Raw genomic sequence first — 27,664 nt, 5'->3', positions numbered from 1 at the left:
AGAATAAACAAACAGCTTAACAATAAGCAGCTTGGTGGTAAAGGTTAAGCTCAACACTTAAGGGAGCAGAAAGAAGGGTGACTGAGAGAGGTAGGGTCCCACATCAAAGCCCAAACCCCAATGTCACCATCTCTTTACTGGGCCTCAGTTCCTTCATCAGTGTAAGGTTACTATCCATATACTTACAAGGTTTAAAAAGAGACTTGGCACATAGTGACTGTGGCAGTGATAAATTTTCCTACCAATAATTTTCTTAAGGACAGTAGGAAAGGGGACTGATGCACTCCTAGCCTTCTACTGTTGCATATACCAATTAAGCTTCAAAACAAGTTCACCAGGGCAGTGGATGAGGAAACCCAGGCATTATACTCATAGACTACAGAGGAACAATTCAGTACTTAACTCAAAACATGATAATGGGAGAACCCACCTGAGTTCCTTAAAAATAAAAAAAACAAACAAGCTTATTTTTGCAGACTAGTAACTCCTTGCCTAACCATGAGTAAAATCAAAGAGCAAGTGAAAGCAAAGAGCTGGCTGCATGCATTTAAACAATTCAGAGCCTCCTATTCTAATCCTGAGTGCACGATCTAACATGTCTTAAAAATTCTTCACCTTTTAAAGTACATCGACCAAAGGGGGGAAAAAAAAAAAGGCACTCAAATCATTGTAAAGCACAGAGAATCTGATTTAAATAATACACTTCAAATGACTGTGTTTAGTGAGTGCTTGGTTACCAGGGTAGTGCTGTGGAAGCAAGAGCCTTCGAGTCAAGCTGGCCTTCCCTAGACTCTCTGGGTCAGTGCCTTAACCTGTTTTCTCAACTGTCTAAAAATATTTTCTCAGTTGCAAAACAGAGTTAATATTAACATTAACTCTCTCCAGTAATCTATACTAAATATAAACTTTTATTTTTAATAGTCCACATGTTATGTTTGTCAAATGAAATCAGTCACAAAATGACTATTTGAAAAATGAAGTGGAAAATAGGTAATTTGAAAAAGTACACCAAACACTATATAATCCCTCACTAATTCAACTTCTCACCTAGCAGTTCTAGCAGCACTTCATCCTGTAGTAACCACTTTGAAAGAAAAAATATAAGAAATAAATGTATCTTAAAGGTCTCCAAATATGGCCCTCAAAATAGGCTCCACCTGGACAGATGAAAAAAATGTCTAAAACAAAAACATCCCTTTCCAGAGTTTTCAATAGTGAAGTGTTGGCAATATATCCAGAATGCCTTTCTCCTGATTTCCAAGGTCTAGTAACCATGGTATTTTGTTCCTCCCCACCTAAGAACCTAAGGAAAGTTTAACAACATAGCTAGTATTTAGTGAATGCTCATTAACACGAAGCACTTTAACTACATTCGCTTTTAATCCTCACAAACTGTTGTTTATGTACATTAAAAATTTGTGGAAAGGCAAATTTTACGTTCATTAAAGAATGTATAATTGCGGTAACAAGGAGCTGGGAAATGGGGGAGAATGGGAAGCTATTGGTTATAGGCTACAGTTTATTTGGGGTGATGAAAAAGTTCTGCACATAGAGGTGATGGTTGTACAACTCTGTGAATGCCCTTAATGACACTTAATTGTACACTTAAAATGATTAAAATTGCAAATTTTATATTATATGTTACCAGAAAAATTTTTTAAACTTGTAGGAAATCAAATGTTTGCCCGGTCTTCCTCCTCTCCTCCCTCCACTGCAGCACGTCCGGAGTCAAACGTTTTTTTAGATGACTGTAAACAAAATGAGTGAGCTTCACGGGAACACAAGAGGATACTTTAAGGAAATTTTTAAAACAAGGACCTGAGACAGAGCCCCAAGCAGGAATCGAAAGGTGACGGAGTTTAGAAGTTGGTGGTCACCCGAATGACGGAAAATCTTCCCCTAGAACACGGAAGAGAATGTTTTCTCATTTTCTTTCCTACTGTTTCTAAGAGTGAACACGAAGCAGCAGGCCCGATCTCTTCATAAATACCTACTGCGCACCAGGGGAGGAAATGAGGGATGCGGCCAGGGACTTGAGCCAGGGCCAGGAGCGTGGGGCGAGGGGCAGTTCCGACCGACGAAACTCTCGCGGGGAGGGAGAGGGTGGCGGCGCGCACCAGAGCTGGGGAGGAGAAAAGGGGGCGCCCTCAGCCTGCCTCGCGGTCCCTGCGGACACCTACCCGCCTCCGCTACCGTTTGCCCGGGCCCACCACGCGCCAAAACCTTTGCGCGCACTTCCCCCCAGCTTCCACCTTACTTAGTTGCCCTCGGGAAAGAGACTCTGAGCATTGGAGATTTGGGAGGAGATGTGAAACCACGCGCCCAAGGTCACCCGACGGGCGAACGCGCAGCGGACTCAGGGACTCATCGGCTCCAGGGCCCGCCCGCGCCATCATCCCCGCGCGCCGAGGCTGGATCTAAAGCCTCGGCGTCGGCCCGACCTGGAAGGGGCCGGAGGAGCGGAGGTCCGAGAGCTGAGAGGGAGGTACAATCCTTGAGGCGCCCACCGGGGCCGCCGCGCTTCACTCCTGACGGCCTTGGCCTCCCCCACTCTCGGCAGGCTCTGCAGGGAAAGCTTAGGCCGAGGCCGCGCCGGGCGGAGGCGGCCAACAAACCTAACGGGGCCAACAAAATCCCCGGCCTGGGACAAGGAGCCGTAACATACTCACCCTTTCGGGACCGGAGCCCCGTTGCCGCTCGGCGCGCCAGGCGCGCCACTCTCTCCCTCCATTTTGGGCTCCGTCGCCGCCACTTCGGCCGCCGCTTCGACCCCTGCCGCCATTTTCTCCGCGTCTGGGCTTTGTGTGAGGTACCGAGCTGCGCTGCGCTGCGCCTGCGCGCTCACGTGACCCGGCGCGACCAGTAACGCTTGCGCGCGCCGCCACTGCCACTTGCCTCATCCCCTCCCGCCCTGGACCACGCCCCTGCTGGGGGGGGCCACACCCTCGCCGCGCGCAGGCGCAGATTGCCAGCTGTTATTCCGTCCCGCTATTAACTCTAGTTAAGCACCTAATAGATACTCTACCGGCTCTCCAGGTCTGGTAGGGGGAGGCATCGCCCCACCCCGAACCGGACCTAGTCACTACCAGCTCTCGTAATCAGCTGGAGCAGAGGGGCAGCGAAAGTTCTGTTTACTAATATATAAAGGAGTTAACCAGGCAAGGGCAGAACAGAGACTGTCAGGCTGTAGGACTGGTGTGCAAAATGCTATGCCTCTAAGCAAGTATCCTGCACCAAGAATAACTGGGCTCTGTCCGGCCTGTCTCCTCACCATGCTGGGAGCTTCTGGGTGCAGAGCCCATACACTAAGTCTTTCTAACTGAACCCATCAACCAACACCCAAAACTCACAGCTGGGGGCTTAGTATGTGCTTAAGGTTCTTGAGTGACTAAACGAACAAGCCAAATGTGATGGGAGAAATGAACTACAAGCCAGGAGATCCCATTAACTTCAACTGGGACTTTCTTCCTGCCTGACCCTGAATCCCTCTGACATAAAGGCTTGTCCCTGTCCCCAGACTGGTTTTCAGGGCTGTTCCTCTAACAGCCCTGGGGCAGAGTCCAGGGAAGAGGCCAGAACCTAGGGAAGCAGAGAGGCTGCAGACTCCATTCTCCAGCAGCTCCCCATCTTTCTGGTGTCTCTGGAACTTTGAAATGCTTCATTGAATCTTGCATAAGTTCCCATCTAACCACCAAACTCTCCCGAGGCTCACAAAGGGAAAGTTGTGTTTCCTTTCCCACCTCTCGCAGAATGACTAGATTCCACTAGTCTCTGGTGGAGTTTCTCACCTGCCACACCCTCCCAGCTGCTTAATTCCACCTTGTGATTCCGACCCAGGTTGAGAACTCCAGGACCAGAGAATAAATTTACCGGGTAGCCCAGTGTGACGGGAGGGCTATGCCTCACACTCTTTCCACTTCCATTCCCACATACTTTCCAAAGTCACCTGTCTCACAGAATTCCCTTCCCTGGCCCATATCCTCCTCTTACTGAAATCTCCTCTCCTAAAATCCTCTGTGCACACGGACCCTTCTTCCATAGCCCTACTGAATGTTTACCTTCCCTTTTAGACTTTTCCTATACTGGAGGACCCCTGGGGCAGAAGGCCCTCATACATTTCTGAATTTCCTTGCCCAGCAGGACTCAGAGATGGTGGAAGAGACCAGAGCAGTCTGTCAGAATCAGGGAGGAGCCCCAATGCAAATTATCAGGGACAAGAAGCCACCTCTTTGTTCCTATCTCTTGCTGTGGGTGTGACTGGAGATTAGGGACAAACCAGGCTCTGGTTGAGTTGACAAACTCTCTACCAGGCTGGGCTCCTCCCAAATTCCTAAGTTTTGCCATCTTCTGAACTATTATTTCCTTCATACTTTCCTTTAATCAACATACTTCCTTTTCCTTTAAAAGCATGTTTTAAAATTGTGCTTTACATCACAGCCCATATCGAAAACTTACTTTAAGTAGCTTATTGTAAAAAATAAATAAGATAATGGTGCTGTTAAAGTATAAATTCAGTCGTGCACGCTGCTGAAGTTTCTGAGCCTAAAACTTGCTCTCTCTCTCTCTCTCTCTTGGCTAGGGTTAGAGGTCATTAGACATCCAAGCATCAACCTACAACTTTCTCCTGGATATAATTAAAGGTATTAGAAGAGATTTTCAAAGAAAACAGCTTTCTCTTTTTGTGATGGAATATCCTGAGGCCTCTCTGCATAGACTCCAAAGATGGCCTGATGGGTAGGTGCCAGGCCTGGGTACAGAGTAAACAGCTGCAGAGGCAAGAAAGGTATAATCCTGCTTCTGCAGACCACCAGATGCCTACGAAGCTCTGCTTGTCATCTTCTCATGTACTACTCTGCCTCTCGATCACAGCACCCAAGCACTGTTGTCTGCCATGCTGCTCCTTCTACAGGCTACACAGGTTCCAGTCCCCAGACCTTTGGTCTTTGCTATTCTTTCCACTCCACAGCCAGGCTGGCCTCTCTTTGCCCTTCTAGTCTTGGGTAGAAAGGGTTTTTCTCCCTCCGGGGGTGAACCACAGACCAGACAGGGATTCATGCAGGAAAGAGAACGAGCCAAACACTGAGGCCCATCAGAAATGTGTGACCTTGGATAAGTGACACCACTGCTCTGAGCCTCAATTTGCTCATCTGCCAATGGGATTAATAAGAGAACCGCAAGACCCACCTTTCAGGACTTCTCTGAGTATTAAACGTGGCCTGATGCAGAGAGCCCTCAAATGTGAAAGGTTCAGAAACTGCTCAAGAAGTGGGTGTTGTTGTTAGCATGACCATCTTTTGATTTTTTCATGAGTCCTCCTGGAAAGGGAAGCACAAAGCTCAGCACTGGAGCCATGCAGACCTGTGGTCAATCCCAACTCCGCTCCCTAGAGCTGTGGGAACCTAGACAGAGGCTCAGTCTTCTCATCTATAAAGTGGTGATAACAGCCATTATGCCTGCCAAGGATATAATGCCAAGGAAGCCTGTGAAAGCTCCAACTGAGCCCCATCCAGCATGACCTTCGGTAAGTGTGGGCATCAGTTATTAATGAGTATAAAGGGTCCAGCGTGGCATCTGGCCCACAGTAGATGCAAAGTAAGTGGAAACTCTTCTTCTTATGTATAGTTATTTTAAATCATTTATTATATAACCCTGTTACCTGTTTTTCCTTTGGAAACTCAGACTTGGCTTATTTTGCTGTGTTTCACAAAAATCCCTTGAACCAGCCTGGTGCATTTTTTCAGCCTCTGTGTGGTCCCTGAATCCCCTTAGTCCCTCAACTTTGAGGTTTCGGTTCCAAAAAAATGTAATTGACAAGTCCATTTCATCCAGCAAGGTCTCCTTTTATTCATCTGAGGTGGGTTTTTGAAATGCAGTGCCAGGAAAGTGAGCCTGCCAGGTGCAGAGAAGCACAAGAAGCTTGCGGAACCTCTTGCCCCACAGGCGCCCTCGACTCGCCTATGGCCACAGCTGCTGGCCCGCAAGGGGCCGAGTGGACCTCAGAATGAGATCTGGGTGCCTGTTCCATGTGAAGCTCAGGACAACATCCATCTGTCCTCCTCACATACAAAAAGTGTGCAAAACAATCTGAAAATATCTTCACATGGGATCACAGAATCAGCTCTGCTTGGTATCTCTTGGCCTAAGAAGCATTCTGGCCGTGCAGGAAGGGTCAGGCAGTTTCCGTCCTTCCAAATGCCAGGGCATCACCAGCTGCCTCTGGCCCTGCCAGCCCAGCCTTCACACAGGTGTCTCCTCTGCCACCTTCTTCAGGATTCCAGCTGCCAGCAGGGAGTGTTGGGTGGCCTCAGAGCCATCTGCATCCCGGATCTTCAGGCGTACTTTCTGGTTGGTCCTTCTCCACTCAGTGTATAGCTGGCAATGATAGCGGAAGGAGACCTGCGGGGCAGTGCAGGGACAGGTGGAAAGGCCAGCTGGCAGGCCTCCATCCTCAAGGGAGGAAAACTGGGCCCCTGAGGCATCAGCCTTGGTCCACACCACACCTGGGGTTCATGCTTTCAGAAGCAGAGTCAGCCTCTGAGCATTTTTCATGAAGACTGTACACACATACCCATTCACTTTTCTAGGGGGGAAGTTCCCACTAGGGTTCAGGGCCCCGCAAAAGTAAGGGGTCTCTCAGAGGGTAGGAGTGAAGTGGTATAGCCTCTTGGAAGGGTTAAATGTCAATGGATTATATAATTGCCAAAACTTGGAAGCCACCAAGATGTTAATTAAACTGTAGGACTTCCAGACAGTGGAATATTATTCAGCAATTAAAAAAAAAAAAAAAGCTATCAAGCCATGAAAAGACATGGAAGAACCTTAAATGCATGTTACTAAGTGAAAGAAGTCAATATTTTCGAAAAGGCTACAAACTGTACGATTTCAACTCTATGACATTCTGGAGAAGGCCAAACTATGGTGACAGTAAAGGATCAGTGGTTGCCAGAGCACAGAGGATTTTTAGAGCTGTGAATCTATGCTATATGATACTGTAATGGCAGATACATGTCATTATACATTTGTCCAAACCCATAGAATGTCCAACACCAAGAGTGACCCCTAATGTAATCTATAGACTTTGGGTAATAATGACATATGTGTCAGTGTAGCTTCATCAACTAAGAGAAATATACCACTCTGGTGACATGTTGATAGTGGAAGAGGCTGTGTGTGTCAGGAGGGGAATATATGAGAACTCTGTAATTTCTCCTCAATTTTGCTGTGAACCTTAAATTGTTCTAATAAAGTCTATAAAAATTATTTTTAAATAAATGTCAATGGTTCATACTCTTTGACCAAGCAAATTCCAAGAAACATTTCGATGGGTGGTACCCCAATGCAAAAAAAGCACTGTTCTTAATGGCACAAAAAAAGAAAAGAGAGAGAGAGAAGAAAAGGAAAATCAGCACTGGAAAGCATGCCAGAGCCTACCTAAAGGGATTAGTTAAGTCAGTATAATACATTGTATGATACACCCATACAATGAATGGCTGCTGAATGGCTGCCTTTGTTTTGTTTTGTTTTGTTTTTGAAGGACATTAGCAGAGTGAAAACAAGCAGACTGCAAAGCAGTACCTATGGTTTCATTCTATTTGTATTTAAAAATATGCCAGTGGATGCAATAAAAAATAATTTTTGAGGGGAGAATGTCCTCACAGGTGGACAACAGTAATTATATCTGAGGGATAAGACATTGTGCGGGGAGGGGGTTTCTCTCTGAGCAAGGGTTCTACCCCTGATCTTAGCCAAAAGGCCATGCAGTGATGAGCAAGGGTTCTAATGCCTGTCAGAGACCTGTAACAATTCCCTCCGCCCCAGTCCCTTTCTCTCTGTCCCAGTTGCTTTTCTCTCAGTCTCCTGATCTTCCTCTCATTCTCATGCTCTTGTCTCTCCATCTCTTGGTCTTGGTCTCTCTGTCTGTCTGTCTGTCTTCTGTCTGTCTGTCTCTCCCCTCACCCCAGCCCAGTCCAGTCTGGTGGGCTCATGGATGGTGGGATGTACAGCTGGCACTGATGATCAGGTGCCCTGGTCTCCTTGGAACAGAAGGCTCATGCCCAGCTCAGGCTTCCCTGGTCCTTAGTAGGGCTTGGAATCTGGAGTTCCATGAGACTCTGGAAATTGCTTCCACCAAAGGCCACACACAGAGGCAGGAAGGGAGCCCCCCTCAAAGCCAATGACCAAACCCCTGGCTTGGCTGCTCCCAGTTGGAGAACCCCATATGCCTGCTCTCCAACTGATACCACTCACCAGCGTCCAGAGGACGTAGATGGTAAAGAGGGCGATGGTGAGGGCAATGAGCCCTACAGCCTCCAGCCGGCTATGGAGCCGGAGGTGGTCCTGGGCTCCACGCAGGCACAGCCAGCCCGAGATGGCAGCCAGCGGCGTGATGAACAGGAAACATACCATGTCACAGCACAGCGTCCGCTTCTCTGTCCTAGGCCCTGGGTCCTTCAGCCACTGCAGGGGAGTAGGGGAGCTGCTGAGATGGCTACACACTAGCCTCCCACTAGCTCCCACCTGGGGATGGGACCTCCAGACCCTGTGCCTCCCTATGCTGAGTCCTGCCATGACTGCTGGGCCCTATAGGACCAGCCTCCCGCCTGAAGCCCACCCCCATCCCTTTTCTTCCTTCAAATAGTTCTTGAGTCTAGGAAGAGTCAGAGCATTTTTGCCCCATTTTACGGATGGAGAAACTGAGAGGAACAGAGGGGCTCGCTCATTTGTACAAACTCACATAGCCAGTCACCCACAAAGCCAGGACTGGAAGCCAGGAAGTCTTGTCCCAGGGGCTGTGCTACACTGCCTGCTATAGATGACTGGGTGAGAGAAATGGGCTTCACTCAAGAAATTCTAGTGAACAGGACAGAAAGGGTCACCGCCCTCCCAGAACTCCCACACTAGAGGAGTGAGGTATGAAATGGGGCAGGTGGTCATGGAGGAGAAGGCCTTGCTGAGGAGGTGACACTGAAGAGTACCAGAGGAACAGAAGGAGCCACATGAAGAATGGGGGTGCTCCAAACACCAGGAATAGCAGATGCAAAGGCCCTGAGTTAGGAGTATGTGACCTGGACAAAGTGCAACAGGAAGGAAGCCCACATGGTTGGAGCATGAGGGAGAAGGGGCTGGCCCTCCTTCCCACTGTTCTCTAACAGCCCAGCTTCTGGGTGGTCCAGGGGCCTTTCCAGGAGCGACACCCCAGCCCAGTGACATCCCCTGCAGCTCTCAGCTGCCCCCTGCCAAGCCGGGCAGGGAGGAGCCTAGAGGACATCCAGGAGGCCAGCAGGGCTCTGGGGAAGCCTCAAGGAACCTGCCTTGTCTGGGAATGCCCCGTCTCAAGCCTGGCCCACTGCACTCAGGCTGGCCTCTAAACTCCCAGGCATAGCCAGTGTGGCTGCTACCACCTCCTTCTGGACCACTCTCCCCCCTGCTTTAACTTGCTCCACTCCAGACACTTGGGTTTCATCGAGAACCCCAAGCTCTTCTTGGCCTCAAGCTGTGCCCTCTGCCAGGACTGCCCTTCCCCAGGTTCTTGGCATTGCTGGCTCCTTTTCATGCCTCAGGTCTCAGCTTCAGGGGTCATCTGAAGTGACCAGATCAGGAAGGGGGCACAGGGTCTGTCAAGTCCGGAACCTCAGACCTGGTTCCCCACCCCCATCAGAGGAATCTGACCTGGAACGGGGGGAGAGGTCCACCCTCTAGAGAAGCTGTTCCCCAGCCCACCAGAATCCTTCAGGGCAGCTCCCCCCATCAGACTCAGGCCTGCCTTCCTCCCCTGCCCAGACCAACCTCAGGCTCAGGCTCCCAGTATACCTCTGTGAGGGGCCGGGGCCGCTTCTCCACTGCAAACTCCGTGTGGCACAGCTCACAGTAACTGGTGTTGGATGAGGAAAGCCACCTCTCCAGACAGCTCTTGTGCACGGCACCCAGTGTGCCAGTGCAGCCACACAGAGACAGCAAGCTTTCTCCATTCGCTCCCTCATGGCAGATTCGGCAGAAAGGACCATCACTGGACATAGAGAGGAGACACGTGAGCAATGATCAGGCTTCCTGCCTATGCCTGATTCACTACCCACTAGATCACAAGTTCAGTGTTGCCTCTGTGCTGCCGCTTGGCAAACCCCTAGTCATTCTTCGACACATAGCTGCAAATGTCCTTTCCTTTGGGAAGCCTTCTCAGACTCCCATAGGTGGAATGATATACTCTCTCCCCAGGGTTCCTGCAGCATCTTTTTAGGCCCAGGGTGAGTATCTCCTGTACCTACCTGCCCAGTGTCCACTCCTTTTCCTGCAATACCACCCTGATCATCCTGGGCAACCACCCCACTCTTAACTCTTGATGTTCAAGGACTACAGCAGAGCTAACGATATCCCTGATGACCTCAGGCCCGACCAGTCAGAAGACCAAGCACCCCTGGGCACGGGGACCTACTCATATCACATGTGATGCAATCAGAACCACGGGGAGTTAATTCCTGAAATTCTCCCCGCTCCCAATAAATTCCAGAACTATAGGCAGCATGGCTGATGTTAAGTCTAGAACTGGTGGAAGCAGCCTGAGTCTCCACATGGAGTCTGTGAATGATCCCCAAAACAAGAAAGCAGAGCCAAGAGAAAGGGAAGGGTAGATTCTTAAGAAAATCAATCAGAGGCAATGGATCTAGCCATGCCTGAAGGCCAGGCTACCCGAGAAACCTGTGCATCCAGAGAGAAGAGCTCTGCTGCACCTCTGCCCTGTGAGGCTCAGAAAACAGACATAACTAACGTCGCAGAGAGCCCCTCCAGGGAAGTTTCATCTCCAGCCGGGTCTCTGGGAATGCTGGTCCTTCCTGGGGTAGCTGAGGAGGCTGGGGTGTGGCCATGGTGGGCACAGAGGCTGTCAAGTATATGAGTCATTGTTTTCCAGACATTTCTGCCCAGAGAGCCGACTGCGGGAACATACAAAGGAAGTGGAGCAGGAGAGCAGTTTTCCAGAAAACACGTTTCCCCTTGGAAACTGTTTTCCATCCTCTTCTCAGTAGCTCCTACTGGTGGGGCAGGGCCTGGCTGTTCTGAAACCAGAGACAAGCTAAACCCTCATGACTGCTTCCTGTTCCCAGTCATGCACAGGCTCCTGCTTTCTCCCACAAGGTCAAAAAAGCACACCCAGCTGCACTTTCACCCCACTCCCTGATCCCACATTCCACCCACACACACTTAAAGTTCACAGGAAAGGAACCCAGCTCCGGAACCCAGCCTTGGGCAGTGGAAGTGACAAGAACCTTGAGGAAGAGCCACATCAATTTGGGGTTTGTCCAGGGGAACTCTACTTTGGAAGAGCAAGTTCAGAGAGAAAACCAAACAAACAAACAAAAAAATCAGATTGATGACTGAGTACCTATTATGTACTGAATGCTGTTCGAAGCACATCTTGGATTGATTTGTCTCATTCTCACAGGGAGCCTGGGAGGAAGGTGCCCTATTTTAGATTTTGAGGCATCAAGGGGTCAACTCAGCTATGCAAACCCACACAGCTAATCATCAGCAAAGCTGGGATTTGAACCCAGGAAATCTCATTCCAGGGCCTATGTACCCCCGGCCACTATGCTCTGTATGCCGCTTGCCACAGATGGTGGGGCAAGGAAAACGAGCTTCACTCAGGAAATTCTGGCAGGAAAATCATTCACATAAAACAGATGGGAAGGGAATGGGGTCAGGGAGTGGGAGCCATCCACAGACCCCAGGGGACTGCCCAGAGAATGCTCCAAGAACAAAAGGAGAAGGGGGTGTATGAGCAAGGAAGCAAATATAAGTCACGGGGAAGATGCAGCAGGGGAAGGCCAAACGGAATGGCTAGGGATGCAGAAACACTCTGGGAAGCTTCCAGAAAGGCTTGGGCCCACTCAGCTTGGTGGGCAGAGAGCTGAAGGTTCAGGGGCCAGAGAGGCCCCAGATGCTGGCCACAAGCCCAAGCCTTTACGGATTGTTCTGGGCCCTGGAGATGCCTCCTGGGCCTTCCTCTTTGGTCTCTGCAGGTTTCAAGGTCCAGAACTTTCTGCCCCACCTAGTCTCTGCCATAAGCCCTCAGGAATCAGGGTCTCCTTTGAATCAAAATGGAAGGCTTGATTATTAGAGGCACTGGGCATCACATCTGCTGCTCTTCAATGGCACGGGCTGGCTAGAAAGAGTTACGAGGAAAGGGGTGGGCAGGGGGATGGTAATCTGCTTGTGTGGCCTCTGTACCTGATGGCAGTGGTGAAAAGATCCTCATTTATTCCTAGGGAGACTGGCCAGGAGGCTATAAGGAAGGCCACATCCCTGGATGATAATGGTTCTTCGGAAAACAGCGACTTTCTTTCTGGGAAGGGCTGATCTGCCCTGGCCTTCAGCCTAGCTAAGCTGGGATTGAGCTGCATCAAATGGTGGAGAGGAGAAGCCACCTCAGCTTCTATCAGCCTCCTCCTCGTTCCCCTGCCCAGCAGCTCTGGCTAGGAGGCCTCTGGGTCTGCCAGGTGTCCCCGCAATTGAAGCTTGGCTTGACTGGCACAGACCTAGACCTGCCTTCAAGGGATTTGATGAGGATGCAGACATAAAAACTGATGCCCTGATGTGGTTCCCATAGAATAGTGGTTAGCATGTCTGCTTTATACACAGAAGGTACTGGGTTCATTTCCCCAGTGGAGCCACAGTCCATGGTCTATGGTCATGCCACCCTGAACAAGCCTGATGTCTGATCTTGGAAGCTAAGCAGGGTCAGGCCTGGTTAGTACCAGGATGGGAGACCACCTAGGAAGACTAGGTGCTCTAGGCATAAATAATAATAAATTAAAAAAACAAAACAAAACAAAACAAAAACGATGCCCTGAAAACTGGTGCCGCCATTATGAAAAACAGCATGAAAATTCCCCCCCAAAATTAAAAATAGAGTTGCCATATGACCTAGCAATTCCACTTCTGGACATTTTATGGAAATAAAAGCACTAACCTGAAAAGATATATGCACCTCTATGTTCACTGCACCATTACTAGTGATAGCCAAGATATGGAAGCAACCTAGATGTCCATCCATAGATGAATGAATGGATAAAGAATATGTGGTACATACACACAATGGAATATTATACAGCAATAAAAAAAGAATGAAATCTTGCCATTTGTGACAACAAGGATAGACCCAGAGGGTATTATGCTAAGTGAAGTAAGTCAGAGAAAGACAAATATATTATTTCACTTATATGTGGAATCTAAAAAACAAAACAAACTATTGAACAAACAAAACAAAACAGAAATAAACACATAGATACAGAGAACAAACTGGTGGTTGCCAGAAGAAAGGAGAGGGAATGGGCAGAAAAGGCAAAGGGAATCAAGAAGTACACACTTCAAATTATAAAATAAATCATGAGAATATAGCATATAGCATAGTGAAAACAGTCAATGATATTATAATAACTATCTTACTAGATTTATTGTGATGATTATTGTGTGTGAAGTATATAAATATTGAATCACCATGTTGTACACCTGAGACTAATACTGTACGTCAGCTATAATTTAAAATAATTTTTTAAAAAGACAATGTAAAACAGTTTTAAAAAAATGTAAAAAAAAAAAAAAAAAAAAAAGCATGGGACAGACAAAACAAAACAAAACAAAACAAAATGCTCTGGAGAAAGCCCAGAAAGAATACTCCCAATCCCATCTGGACTCAGGCACGGCTTCCTGGAGGAAGTGACACCACATAAAGACTTAGGTAAACATCGATCGGTGAGCTTCCTCCATAACCCTGTGAAGCCTCCATCTGCTTCTTTTTATGTTTGAAGGAAAAATTTATAAATTAATTCTGACACCTGCTACAACATGGATGAACCTTGAGGACATTATGCTCAGTGAAATAAGCCAGATAGAAGAGGACAAATACTGTACAGTCCCATTCATAGGAGGTCCCTAAAGGAGTCAAATTCATAGAGACAGAAAGTAAACTGGTGGATGCCTGGGGCTAGAGGAGGGGAGGAGGAGTTAGTGTTGGATGAGAACAGAGTTTCAGAGGAGATGAGAAGAGTTCCAGAGACAGATGGTGGGGATGGCTGCACAACAGTGTGAATGTACTTAATGCCACTGAGCTGAACACTTAAAAATGGTTACGATGGTACATTTTATGTCATGTACATTTTATCACAATAAAAAAAAAAACTGGAAAGAGTTAAAACATGGAAGCAACACAAGTGTCCACAGATGGATGAATGGATAAACAAATTGTGATCCATCCATACAATGGAATATTATTCAGCCTTAAAAAGAAAAAAATTCTCAACCAAAGAGTCCTTTGATAGGTGATTGGATAAAGCAGCTGTGGTACATATATACAATGGAATATGACTCAGCCATAAGAGGAGATGAAATACTGCCATTTGTGACAACATGGATGGATCTTGAGATAATTGTGCTAAGTGAAAAAACTCAAAAAAAGTTGAGAACCATATGATTTCACTTTTTTGTGGGATATAAAACTGAAAGCAACAAATAAACACGACAAACAAACAAAAACTCATATACACAAACAACAGTTCAGTGGTTACCAGAGGGTAGGGAGGAAGGGGGTAAGTAGAGAAGAGTAAATGGGGTCAAACATATGGTGACAGAAGGAAATTTAACTTTAGGTGATAAACACACAAGGCAATATATATGTGACATATTATTGAACTGTACACTTAAAAACTATATCATTTTATTAACCAATGTCGCCCCAATAAATTTTTGTTCGTATAATTATTTTTTATTCTTTTTTATGCCTACAGCACCTGATCTTCCTAGATGGTCTCCCATTCCAGTACTAACCAGGCCTGACTCTGCTTAGCTTCCGAGATCATACTGAATCGGGCATACTGGATTGGGCTTGTTCAGGGTGGCATGGCCGTAGACCATGGACTGTGGCTCTACTGGGGCGTGAACCCACCACCTTCTGCATGTAGACATGCTAACTGCTACATTATGGAACCACATCCCCCAATAAATTTTTTTAAAAAGGAAAGAAATTATTATACATTATGCTCATGAAATAAGCCAATCTTATATGAAGTCCCTAGAATAGTCAGTCATTCATTGAGAAAGAAAGCAGAATGGTGGGTGCCAGGGGCTAGGGAAAAGAAGAATGGGTACTGACTGTTTAATGAGGACAGAGGGTCAGATACACGAGATGAAAAGAGTTATGGAGATGGATGGTGGTAACGGCTGCAGAACAATGTGAATGTATGTAATACTACTGAACTGTACACTTAAAATGGTTATGATGATAAATGTGTGTATTTTAACACAAGAAAATATTGTAAAAAAAAGTTAATGAATTAAATCATGTCAATAAACATAAAGACAATACATTAAATTTTAAAACCTGGTGGCTATTTTAAATTTTAATGAGTTAAGACGTATTTAAATTTGTGTGCATTTCCTTGAAGCTCTTTTCATTGGAACTGATGACAAATTGGCGAACCGATGACAAATTGGCGAACCAAGCAGATTCAGTTCACAGATGGGTCTGGAAAGCCAGCAGCAAGGTTTAAATGCATTTATCGAATGCCAACGAAGTGACAAACCCCCTGTGGGCACTCTGTGTGGACCATGGCAATGTACTCTCAGAACAACCCAATGAGGAAGATGTCCCCAACGTACAGATATGGGGGTGGGGCAACTTGTCCCAGGTCACACAAGGAGAGAAGCTTCTCCTCAGGATTTAAGCTCAGGTGCTGTGAGTCACATTCCGCACTCCTAACCACTTCCTTACACTGTCTCTCCAAAATATGAGCTACTTGCCAACATTTCATCTGCAGATTTCACATAGTAATCTAGAATTTCAACTTTTCCTGAAGAATCAGACCTGTCTCCACCCTGTGATTCCTGATCGGGCCCCTTTCTCTGAATTATTTGCCCCCTCCGGATGGCTGGATTTCTGACCCAAGACTGAGAGGAAATCACTGGCCCCAGAGACTGAAGTGAGCGAAGGCAAAGATACCTGTTTTGTCACCACTCACCTTGGTGTGTCCAAGGACCGGATGACAGTTGAAAGGAGTCGGCCATCCCTTGAAGTCACCTGTGCCACATACTGGGGTGGCCCGAGACCTGTGGCCTCCACAACCTTGGAGAAGGCGGGGCTGCTGGAGCAGTCACACAGGGAGCCAGGGAGGTGACAGCAGTCACCTGTCGTCATGGCCACAGGGAGCGCCGTGTCCTCAGGGCCAGAGGCCCATGGTCCCAGAAGCCTGAGGGGAGGTTGGCAGAGAGATGAAGGGCAAGGTTAATAAGCTGGATACAGACCAGGGTTCGAATTCAGGTCTCTCAGCCTTGCTTGTCCAATCTGGAAGTTGGGGCTTTGTAGGGGATTGTGAAGATTCAATGAGATCACAGGCGCAACTCAGCCCAGGCATGGCACACAGCTAGGGTTGGTTATAATATCTCTAACTCTCCTAAGAAAGGCCCACCTGGTCCAGCCCTCAAAGCTTGCAGGCCACCCCCAAATTTACCTTTCCAGATATGGTAACAGCACCTAAAAGTTACTGAGCACCTACTGTGTGGCAGGCTCTGTGCTTGGTGCTTTCCGGTGCCAGAACCATGCCCACCAACCACGTAGAGACTGGTTCTCCACGGACCAAATTACTGGGGCTGGATTAAGAGCACATGAGCCTGCTTCTGAGAAGGGGCAGAATTGAGACAGCAACCTGATCCCACAGAAGAAGATGGTGAGTCACTTTGACCCGTCTGGTTCATGGCCTCTTGTATAGCTCTGAACTCTTTGATACCTCAGGTCATCAAGGAAGTGGCCCAAGCTGGGGAGGACCTTGGCAGCCTCTGTCCCCACCAGAGCAGCTGCTCTAAGTCATGCCTCTGTTCCAGAGAGGCCCTGAAAGACCACTGGAGCATCGGGCAGCAATGTGAAGTCAGCTCTGCGGGGGTGACTTGAGCAGGACTTGGTGCCCAACTCAGGGTCTGACCTGCCAGAATGAACCTTTGACAACCTCCTCGTCCATCCTGGAACCAGCCAACAAGACTTGCATGTCTCCTCCTGAGAATTTTACGTAAGTAACAGATGTCCCTCTAGATGTCCTGGAAGCTAATACAGGTGCCCTGGAGCTAAGGCTCTCTGTCCCAAACTTATCTCATCCTTTGTCTCCAGGAATTATGATCCAGGACCCAGAAATACTGACTGAGGTACCTCCACAGTCAGCTTTAACCAACTCCTGCCCAAAGAGAGAGGGTAGGGGAAAAGCAGCATGAGTTACTGACTAACTTTTTGCACTAGGACAGTCTGCCAATGGATTAATGCCCTCTCAACAGCTCCGCCAGAAGCATTCCCAGCCCAACATGCCTTTCTGAGCCTCACAGCAAGGCCAGATAAGCAAGTATCAGCCAGAGGCAGTAGGAGTCAGGAGGAAGGATGGCTGACTGAGATAACATCCGTGGGACAGCGGCCAGCCTGTCATGCTGTGTATGCTGCTGTCCCTCCCAAGTGCCTGTAACCAGAACTTCCGACCCAGAGGTCAGCAAGGAAGCCACTAGCCTATCCAAGGGAATACTCCTGCCCCTCCAAGGATCAGCCTTAACATTCCTGCAAGTAATTGGTCATTATGAGACTCGTAACAGCTCCTATATACTAAGTTCTGCCATTTCTTTTACTATCAGTGTGGGGGTGGGGGAATCCAGGTAGATCTGCTTAGCCAAGGCCTAAAAATGGCCAAAATAAATAATAACAGCAGTTACTCTTTACTTAGGACCTACTGCATACCAGGTACTATGCTAAGCTCTCCGAACTCTAAACAGTTGTTTTAAGTGTCCCCTGCAAAGGTTACCTCCCCAGAGATGCCCTTCCTGACCACCCTAGCTAAAGTGCCATTGATGTCCACATTATTACTCTCACATAATGTGCTCCCTCCGAAATGCTCTTATTTCTTCACTTATTTGTGTAACCACATCTGTCTTCCATGCTTTAGGGAGCTCTGTAAAGGAGGGACTGAGTTAGTCTTGCTTTCCACTGTGCCCAGCACCTAGCCCTGTGTCTGGCACAGAGTGGTTGCATTAATTTCTCAGTCCCTACTCTGTGTAAGAGTAGAACTGTGTTATTAAGAACAAGGTCTCTTGGTCTAGCAGCACCCATGGCGGGAATCAAAGATGTTTAGGGGCTAGAGGTCCATGCAAACCACAGAGGTCTGGGTTCAAAAGAGGCAAAGAGGCCAAACTCAAGGATGGACATAAGGATAGGGTGGCTGCAGGCTGGACTCAGCTCTGGGGCTGCTGGGGTGGGAGACAGAGCCAACGCACAGGACGAACTTGGCCCAGTGTCCGGGAGATGGATTTTACCACATCTTCACAAACCTATGAAGTAAGGCCCATTTGAGACTGAGGCTCAGAGAAGGGCAGCTACTTGCCCAAGGTAAGACAGCTAAGACGGGACAATGTCAGGATTTAAACCTAATCCAGTGAGTGGGTGTGGGACTCAAGAAACCTGGGTTCTTTTAAGCCCTGACTCTGTCACTGATGTTGTGTGTCCTAGGACAAGTCACTGCTTCTCTGGGCCTTGGCCTTCTCTAGCAAATAAGTTGACTAAGTTGGTGGGCTGTATCTGCTGAGGAGCTTCCTAAGAAGGAGCTCCAGGCTCAATTTCTCCAGTGAAGCTTGCCCTTGGCTAGGCCTGCCTGGGTGACATAGGGGCACCATGACCTTTCCACACCTGCCCAGCCTCTTTTTGCTGAAGGGAGGAAATGGAGGGAAGAGAAGTCACAGGGCCCCAATCCCCCACAGGGTGATCTTGGGCCAGCTGCTTCATTCTCTGGCCTCAGTTTTCTCGCGTATAAAATGGGAGTCATAATGATACCCCGCTCAAAATTCCATACACATTAAGAAGTCAAATATCTCTTATTGTAATTGCTGTCATCTGCTTACAGATGTTGGGAGGGTCTGATGAGACGAGGCACTGTTAGAACACATGGTAAGTGCTCAATAAATGCTCACCATTATTATTGCTTAGGACAAATGCAGAGCTTGTGAAATACATTCATTCCTCTTTACTCACCACAGTGACTCCTGTGTGCCTTTCAGTACTTCCATGGCCCTGTGTTGGAGGCCAAGTTCCAATGCCAGCTCTGCTCTTATTTGCTGTGTGGCCCTGGGGAAAACCTGACCTCTCTGAGCCTCGATTTTCTCATCTGTATAATGGAACATTTCTAGTACTTGCATCTATTATGGTCCCTAGAGGACTAAATGAACTAATCATTTAAATTCTGGCTAGCCTGTTTTGAGCACCAATAGCCTGCTGGAACTCTGCTAAGCAACTCCTTTCTACACAGTGCCCGGCTCTCTATAATATTTGCTACTTTCCAGGCAGAGCCCCTTTGAGGAGGCTGGAGAAGGACACTGGCCACTTATTGACGGCCTACTGTGTGTCTGACACTTTCCTCATCGCCACCTCCTGAGTCCTCCCAACGGCCCCATTAGGTTGGCGCTGAGATGACCCAATTTCACAGATGGGAAAACCGAGGCTCGGAGACCTCCTGCCGCCCTTGAGACGGGAACTGCGATCCCCTCGTCCAGGGTAAGGCTGAGGCCAAGGGACCGAGCCCAGCCACCCAGTCCGGGGCCAAGCTTGGGCCTCGAACCCGGGGCCGGCCCACGGGCCGGTGTACCCCGGACCCACCCGGCTACTTGTGCCTACCTTATCTGCGGCCGGGCCGGGAGGCCGCGCAGAACCCTCTGCTCGCCCCAGGTCCCGGCCCGGCCGGTCCCGTCAGCACCGCTTTCTCCGCTCCGGCCGGCACCTGCGTCGGGACACCACCCGCGGGGCCGACGGAGCCTCGGGCCAATGGCGACCGCCTCCTCCCCCACACTGACCAATAATGGTGCACGTCCCGCCCTGCGAGGCGGGGCCAGAGGCGACGGGGACGTCCTGGGCCGCACAAACTCCGCGGCGCCGCAGCTGCTGAGTCCGCCCCCAACTCCGGCTCCGCCCCAGTCTTGGTCCCGCCGCATCCCCGCACGGGGCACGAGCGGATCTGCTGGCGCCACCAGCCGACGAGCACTCCTTGCTAATAAAACTGAGGCTGATACCGGGCAAAGGGATTTGAGTGTCCATCACCTCACTTACAATCCTGGGCACCATATGGTCACATTTTACAGAGGGGATAGGGAAGCCTAGAGAGGTTAGGAGGCCGTGGAAGAGCCGAAAACCAACATCATTCATTCATTTAATAAATTCACTAGATGTAATATAACATCAATAAGAGGGCCTATTATGAGTCAGGCACTGTGCTAGGCCCTGGGGACACAATGTTCGGTAAGAGAAATATTGCTTGTCTCAGAGATCTCAATCTAGAGAGTAAGACAGACAAAACGACCAATTATGTTATTATTAATTACAAAAGTGATAAATTGTAGCAAGTGAGGGGGGCATATAATGGAATAATTTGGAAAGGCCAAAATATGTCCTTGAAGAAGAAACAGTTGAACTGACAAGTAAAGTGTGAGCAGAGGTTAACTAAAAGAAAAGGCGGGGGAGAGGGGGGCGTGGAGGGGAACACGGAAATCCTAGATAAAGAATTCAAGCACATGCAAAAAGCCTAAATTTCTTTCTCCTCCTGCCCATGCTTTTATTTAATATGTCAGCTCAATTACCTCAGTTAAATTCTGTTGTGTTCTACTAGCTTATATTGTTACGATAAATCATAACATTTTTTTAAAAGGTTACCTATAGAGGCAAGGAGTATAATGGAGGGGACAGAGATAGAAGCTAGCCTTTTAAAAATATACCTTGTTTTACATATTTGACTTTACAACCATGCAGATATTTAATATAATTATAAAATAAATTTAAAGATATTCCTAAAAACAAAAATAATATAAACCGTATCTGGTTGGTGACAAAACAACACCGAGGTGAACTAGAAACTTTAAAACATGATTTGACTATATATACGACTATTATATGTTAAAATTGTTATTCTGAGAGTATTGCATGTGTAGTATGGGATAAAGCAAAGGAGTAATTATGTTGGTGTCAAGAACTGGGATATTCGGAGGGAGTGAAAGAGGTATAGATGTGAGATTGATTACATTAAATAAAAAGACTAGTCTTGATTTTGAATCAAGAGTATCATGATATATTTTATCTTTATAAAAAGTGAATATTTCCTAGTTTTATTGATTGAAAGTTCAGAAACAAAGACCAACCTTGTTGCTATGAGCACTCCTTAAGCTTATGATCTCTAAATACCATTCTCAATCAAAAGAACCAGTGAACCTTGAGGGAACATTTGATTCTGGGTCTGCTGCAGGAAACGTACAAGATGAACCTGGCACATCTTGATATGCCAGAAAGCACAAGAGTCATCGAAGATATTTTCTAGTCTATGGCCATGCCATCCTAAACAAGCCCAATCCCGTCTGATCTCAGAAGCTAAGCAGGGTCCGACCTGGTTAGTACTTGAATGGGAGAACACCTAGGAAGACCAGGTGCTGTAGATGTAAAAAAATAAAATATAAGGAATTGTAAGCTGACAAGGTCCTTGCAAACTGAGAGGTCAACCAAAGGTTGCTATCACCTAGATAGATAGATAGATAGATAGATAGATAGATAGATAGATAGATAGATAGACATTACCTAGTAAGGTACTGTCAATGGGGACCAACCAGAAGCAGCTTCCATTGACAACAAATTGGATAATTTGGACTTCATTAAGAATAATGATTGCAGATCAAAACATACCAAATGTTTAAATTTATGTATTTGGGTTTTTTAATTTTTTATCTTAAAATAATGTCAAAAATACATAAAAGTAACAGAAATAATGCACAAAGCTCCCATAAGCCTTTTGCCCAGATTCTCTAGTTGTTAAGATCTGTGAATCCTTTGAGTATCAGGTACATAAATGGTGTCTCATAAATCCTTAATATGTCAGTGTATATTAAGCACACTCTTCCACATAATTGCAGTACAATTTTCAAAATCAGGAAATTAATATTGATCCAATATTACCATGTAATTCTCAAATCTCATTCACAGTTTCATATTCAAGAACTGTTTTTCAATCTTTCCTTGTCTTTCATGATCTTGATACTTTTGAAGATTATCAGCTATTTTACAGGAAGGCTCTCCATTGGTGTTTGTCTAACATTTCCTCATGGTTTATACATTTGAAACAGGAGCCACACAAGTGATTGTATTCCCAGTGTATACATCAGGAGGCACAGAATGTTGGTTTCTTCCATCAACAATTATGCTAACTTGGTTAAGTCTGCCAAATTTCTCCAGTGTGATCAGTATGCCACACGTTAATAAGTGCTTTATGGGAAAATACTTTAAAACTAATTAAACATTTCATTCCTCAGCAAACCTCTACCCATCAATTTTAATATTCATTGATCACACTTGCCTGAATCAATTTTTATTGTTGTCAGCTTCAACAAAGGTTTTGTGGGCATTTTTTTGTTTAATTTTTTAAATTTTTTTTAGTTATTTTTAAGAGAGTTTTGTATTACAAGAATTCTGGAGGAGGATGGTTGCTGGCATTGGCTTGGTCTATGATTCTGTGTTGTCTTGGCATTTTTCTCATGGTAACAAGAGAGCTGTTGTGCCTCCAGGCATTACATCCTCAATCAAGGCAGGAAGAAAGGGGCATCCTGGAGGGGTTATCAATGCCTGTCTCTTTTATCATATAATGGTTGCTAAATAATCTTTCTAATTCTGACTGAGGACTTCCTTACTTACTAGATCAGCAAGATGTTCCAGGGGGTCGTTTTCTTGACTTTCTCCCTGCCCCAGCTCTGAAATCAACCACTTCTCCAAGGAGCCCTGGTTCCTTTTAGTGGGGAATGATATTTAGAAACCAAGATCTTAGTGCTAGGTGTGCTCATTTCTACTGGTATAGGGAAAAGGAATGAGAACTAAATATTAAACCAAGCTGTATTCAGAGCCTGCAATGTGCTGCCAGACCAAGGGAAGCCTACTGAACAAAAGAAGATTCCTGCTGGCATTACAAAACAAACTATTTACCCATACCATGAAAGGAAAAGAGTAAAACAGTCTGTAAGTTGTACCCTACGCAAAATAAATCCAAGCATTCATTCTCTATGGCCAGACCATGGGGAATCAATAAAACAAAAGCTGAGATTGCTAACGCCTTTCATGCAGCATACCCATACCTTTCATGCTGTATACTCATACCATGAAAGGAAAATAGGGAAACAAAATCTTTAAACTGTAATTCACAGAAACTAAGGATCACATATAAACTGAATTCCTCTTATACTTGAGGTCTCACTCATTCTCTGTCTCTGAGAGATCAGGCCTTGTCTGTGGAGTATTATTCCTTCTCTAATAATAAACTTTCCTTTTGTCTCAACTCTGGTGTGTGCTTGAATTCTTCCCTGCACACAGTCAAGGATCCTCCTTCTCCCTCAGTGCAGGACTTGAGTCCCAACTTTGAGGAGTTTGCCCCATTCTGCATCACTACCACGGTATCATTGATTCCTGATTCTCTCATCATAATACATGTGTATGTATGTACCTATATACAGACATGTACTTAACATTAAAACCATGAATGCACACCAATACTAGTTCTAATCCAACATTGAGATTTATCCCAGCTCCTTTACACATTTTTAACTTCTCTGAATGTGAGAAACCTGGCTCCCAGGATATTAAGTGAATTTACTCATATTTCCATCCCCCTACCTCAGGAGTTTGATACACTGGCCAAGGCTCAGCCCCAGATAGACTGCCCCTGCTCAATTCCACTCCCACTGCGCACACTGGTTGAAACCCTGGCCCCAACAAAGGGGCTAAATACATAAATTTGAACTTAAAAAAATAATAATAATTGGTTACCTTTGAAGGCTACTTAGGAACCAACTCAAAATCTTGAAAGTTATGACATTAGAAAATTGATAAACAAAGAATTAAATATTTAATCTGTATCTCAGTATAAAAACATAGATGAGGGGAAATTTCTCTTTATAGATGTATTTCAGAAATGAACGAGGATGGGATAGAATTTGAGCAGCATTTTGTAGCCCCTAATGGGTTACAAATCTATCACAAATAAGAAACTACGCTGACACTATCTGCCTTCTAGTGTTCCAAAGGACATAGCCTATGAGGTACTCAATATGATCGACTTCTAGATCTATCAATTTACATACAGGAAGTCCTGGGGCAAAAGGGATATGTTAAATTACACCATAGGTTTATAAGAGAAAAAGCAGATTAATGGCTGCCAGGGGCTGGGGGAGGGAAAATGGGAGTGACTGTTTAGTGGATACTGGGTTTCTTTTGGGGAGTGCTGAAAAGTTCTGGATTAGATAATGAAGGTTACACAACCTTGCAAATATACTAAATACCTAAATATACTGTGCTGGCTGGAAAATTACTGCTTGGCTATGTCCATGGGAACATACGCTGTCACCCATAAGAATATAACATTCCAACAATAAGCTTTCTGCTTCTTCACCCCCACTTGCACACCCGACCTGTGGGTCGACAGGTAGTGAAGAGAAAAATAGACCTTTCTGTTTAGACAGAATGAAGAATGGGATTTGGGGCTTAAAAACCCTGTACCTCTACATTTCGGGGCTGCTTAATTTGGGGTCTGCGTACCCCTGGCAGACCCAGCTGGCTGAATAAAGAGTGTTTCCTATAATTCACTGAGTTCTGGTGGTCTGTGTGTCTTTCATGGGCTGGCGGCTACAACAATACTAAATATACTAAATACTACATGTACATTTTAAAACGGTGAATTTTATGTTATGAGAATTTTATCTTAAATTTTTAAAAAGCAACAAGACACCATAGGGAAGCCATCAGAAAAATTCATACTGAGAAACTACAATAAAAATGACTCATTTCTTAAAAATAAAAATCATTAAAAATTTTAAGACAGGGAGACGCGTACACTTGCTAGATATGATATTAAGAAATTATTGTTCATTTCTTTATATGTAATAATAGTATTGAGGTTATGTTACCCCCTCCCCCCCCCGAAAAAAAAAACTGTATTTTCGAGATGCATACAGAAATATTTCCAGATTTGCCAATGGGAGGGTAATAGGTGAAACCAGATTGGTTGAAGTTGGGTAATGGTATATAGGGGTTCATTCAATGTCAGAAACATCCAAACCTGTGGAGAATTTTTATGAGTTTATCTGAGCTAAACTGATGACATATACTGGGGAGCAAGATCTCAAATGTTCAGAATAACAAATTTCAGTTTTGTGTGTGTGTGCATTTGAAATTAAAGAGGGAATGTAAGGAAGATTACATGGAGGTGTGAGAAAGCAAGGTGAGGATGATCATTTGCTCTCTTGAGGGTGGTTATGTCTTAGATGGTAGGGTCTGAAAGGGTGTTCACACCTTAGAAAGAGGGGTCTAAAAGGGGGCATTTCAAAGTGTGTTAACCTAGATGCACAAGGGACTGGGCTCGCTTAAGGCAAAGATAAACCTTTTACTAAAAAGTCATGTGCCTAGGGCATTACTACCCCCATAACCCACCTGCCCAGTTAGGAATTTATGATCTGATGACCCTGTGAGGTAGGTGACTTTCTACAGAACCGATTTTTTTGTTGTTGTTGTCTACATTCTCTCCACTTTAACATGTCTAAAATTTTCCATAGTAAAAAATTTTTAATTAAAAAATTTTTAAATTTTGGTATACTTTTTGCCAGTGTTTTATTTGGGCATTTGCTTCAATTGTTAGGGCTTCCTGGCACATAGTGAGCACTCGACAAACACTGGGAGAAGCCCTAAACTTAGTGGTCATGAATGCAGCTCTGGGGTGAAAACCTGCTTGCTTCTAACTGTGAGATCCTGGGTAGGTCACTGACCTCTGTTTCCCATCTCTAAATCAGGACTGATAAATTACACCCATTCCTAGGGTTGCTGTGACTACTAAATAATGACATGTAAAAGACATGTGGAACCGTGTTCTGTTTCATAATTTCTTTAGGCTAACAGTTCCTCAAAAAATTAAACACAGAATTTATCATGTGATCTAGCAATTCCACTTCTGGGCATCAACTCAAATGAAAAGTAGGGACTCTAACAGATACTCACACACCCAGAATCATACCAGCATTATGCACAATACCCAAAAGGTGGAAGCGACTAGATGGATGATAGATAAACACAACATGCTCTATCCACAAAATGGAATATTTAGCCTTAAAAAAGGATATCTTAACACATGCTATTGTATGGCTGGGACCCGAGTACATTATGTTCAGTGAAAGAAACTGGTCACAAAAGGACAAATACTGTACGATTCCATTCATTACAAAGTCCCGAGAGTTGTCAAATTTGTGGACCAAAAAAAGGGAGTTTTATGAAAAGTAACCCACAGGGTGATTTGACCATAAATTCCTAACTGAGCAGGTCATGGTGGGTAGTCAGGCCCCAAGCATGTGCCTTTTCAGTAAAAGGTTGTTTGCCTTAAGCGAGACCTGCCCATTGCTTCTGTGCATCTTTGAAACGCCCCCTTTCCCACCTCTCCTAAAGCTTGCAAGAGAACACATAATCTTACTATCCTGTAATCCAATCACCATTTTACCTTTTCCCACCTTCTTGTAATCCTCCTTATGTGCCTTCCTTAATCTCAAATGTATAAAAGATAACTGCAAACTTATTCTCTGAAGCACTTTTCTAAGTCTGGTGAGGTTTCTTCCAGGTGTATTCTTTGGCGCAAATAAATTTTTGTAAAAATCCTCCACAGGTTTGGATGTTCTTACATTGACAAATTCATAGAGACAAAGCAAACGGTGGCTGCCAGGGGCTGGGGGAAGCTAGTGTTTCATAGGGACACAGCTTCATTTTGGCAAGATGAGAAAGTTCTGGTGATGGATGCTGGTGACGGTGCATAACAATGAGAACGTACTTAATGCCACTGAATTGACCACTTAAAAATGGTGGAGATGGTAAATTTTATGTTATGTGTATTTTACCGTAAACAAACAAACAAACAAAACCTTCAGAACAGTGCCTGGCATAAAGGGAGCATGCTGAAATTAGAATAACTGATGTTGGCAATACCAGCCCCACCCCAGCTCTATCCTAGAATAACTGAAATAGCACTGGACTCTCACCCCCAAGGGGACAGTCATGCTGGTCTCACTCACCAGTATGTGCTCAGGGCCTGAGGCTCCAGAAAGATTGGATCTTTGACTGCCTGAAACCCTCCTGGGTGCTTGTTGCTTTACCTGGCCTTCCTGAAGCCTCTGCTGACCCTGTGCCCTTTCCACATTCCACCCTGCCCAAAGCCAAGGGAGTCAGCACCCCCAGGATCCGTGTAAATGAGTGTACCTCACCAGATTCCCCACCCTGGGTGCTCCTTGGCCCCGAGCATGTGCCACGGTTCACCCCGACTCCCCTATCAGAATAGCACCTTCAACTCGGAATTCTTCCAGAGGAGCTTCTGGGTTTGCCCATCCCTCTGGCAGGGCAGGCAGAGCCTGGAATCAAGAGGATGTGGATCCCCCTCTGGTGTCTCTCCTAGGGGTCTAGTGCACAAGTGGTTTTACCCTGAGGCTGGAGCTTCTAACACAGCTGCTGGCACTCAGGTGAGAGGGGACATATACTGAGTCCTGTGCTCAGCACAGGGAGAGCTGGCCACACCGCCACCTCTCCCTCCACTGTGGGAACTGGCCTTTAGGCCAGCCC

General features: G+C 46.0%; 2 protein-coding genes, 1 long non-coding RNA gene and 1 pseudogene across 32 annotated transcripts in view; 1 reads left to right on the top strand and 3 right to left on the bottom strand.

The window, feature by feature from the left end:
• The window catches only part of HNRNPM (heterogeneous nuclear ribonucleoprotein M), a 37,408-nt gene extending 34,544 nt beyond the window's left edge, over window positions 1-2,864 (bottom strand). For 6 of the 19 annotated variants that reach the window (XM_016163052.2, XM_016163051.2, XM_016163059.2 and 3 more), the window contains exon 1: window positions 2,670-2,819. In XM_016163052.2, coding sequence (XP_016018538.1) covers window positions 2,670-2,782 — 113 coding nt within the window. In that variant the 5' untranslated portion in view covers window positions 2,783-2,819. Of the gene's footprint in view, window positions 1-2,669 lie in introns of all 19 variants that reach the window. The other 13 variants (XM_016163063.2, XM_016163068.2, XM_016163064.2 and 10 more) reach the window with 5 other exon arrangements.
• Window positions 2,715-7,260, top strand: LOC118612450. Its single transcript, XR_004954936.1, has 2 exons — window positions 2,715-2,809; window positions 4,580-7,260. It is a non-coding gene; the product is annotated as an uncharacterized LOC118612450 (long non-coding RNA).
• Window positions 5,820-19,826, bottom strand: MARCHF2 (membrane associated ring-CH-type finger 2). Of its 12 annotated transcripts, none has more exons than XM_016163081.2 (5): window positions 19,676-19,826; window positions 16,005-16,232; window positions 9,787-10,006; window positions 8,248-8,457; window positions 5,820-6,396 (listed from the first exon to the last, which is right to left on the bottom strand). In XM_016163081.2, the coding sequence occupies exons 2-5, from the start codon at window positions 16,178-16,180 to the stop codon at window positions 6,238-6,240; spliced, it is 765 nt and encodes a 254-aa protein (XP_016018567.2). In that variant the 5' UTR covers window positions 16,181-16,232; window positions 19,676-19,826; the 3' UTR covers window positions 5,820-6,237. The 12 variants fall into 12 exon arrangements, with proteins under 12 accessions (XP_016018567.2, XP_016018570.2, XP_016018569.2 ...); XM_016163084.2 differs by having other exon boundaries at window positions 5,820-6,372; window positions 9,811-10,006; XM_016163083.2 differs by having other exon boundaries at window positions 9,811-10,006; window positions 19,676-19,825.
• Window positions 14,766-14,898, bottom strand: LOC118612746 (annotated as a pseudogene).
• Window positions 19,827-27,664: the final 7,838 nt, after the last annotated feature.

Source organism: Rousettus aegyptiacus, unplaced genomic scaffold, assembly GCF_014176215.1.
Source record: "Rousettus aegyptiacus isolate mRouAeg1 unplaced genomic scaffold, mRouAeg1.p scaffold_m13_p_16, whole genome shotgun sequence".
Classification (NCBI taxonomy): domain Eukaryota; kingdom Metazoa; phylum Chordata; class Mammalia; order Chiroptera; family Pteropodidae; genus Rousettus; species Rousettus aegyptiacus.
This window is presented reverse-complemented; position numbering and strand designations above follow the sequence as displayed.

Excerpts from the sequence above, each read along its gene's own strand:
- MARCHF2 (XM_016163073.2), bottom strand. The coding sequence starts at position 19,200 with ATGCAAGTACTAGAAATGTTCCATTATACAGATGAGAAAATCGAGGCT. Across the intron at positions 8,458-9,786 it reads ACTGGGAGCCTGAGCCTGAG|TGGCTGAAGGACCCAGGGCC; the intron begins GTTGGTCTGGGC and ends ACTCCCCTGCAG. Across the intron at positions 6,397-8,247 it reads TCTACGTCCTCTGGACGCTG|GTCTCCTTCCGCTATCATTG; the intron begins GTGAGTGGTATC and ends ACTGCCCCGCAG.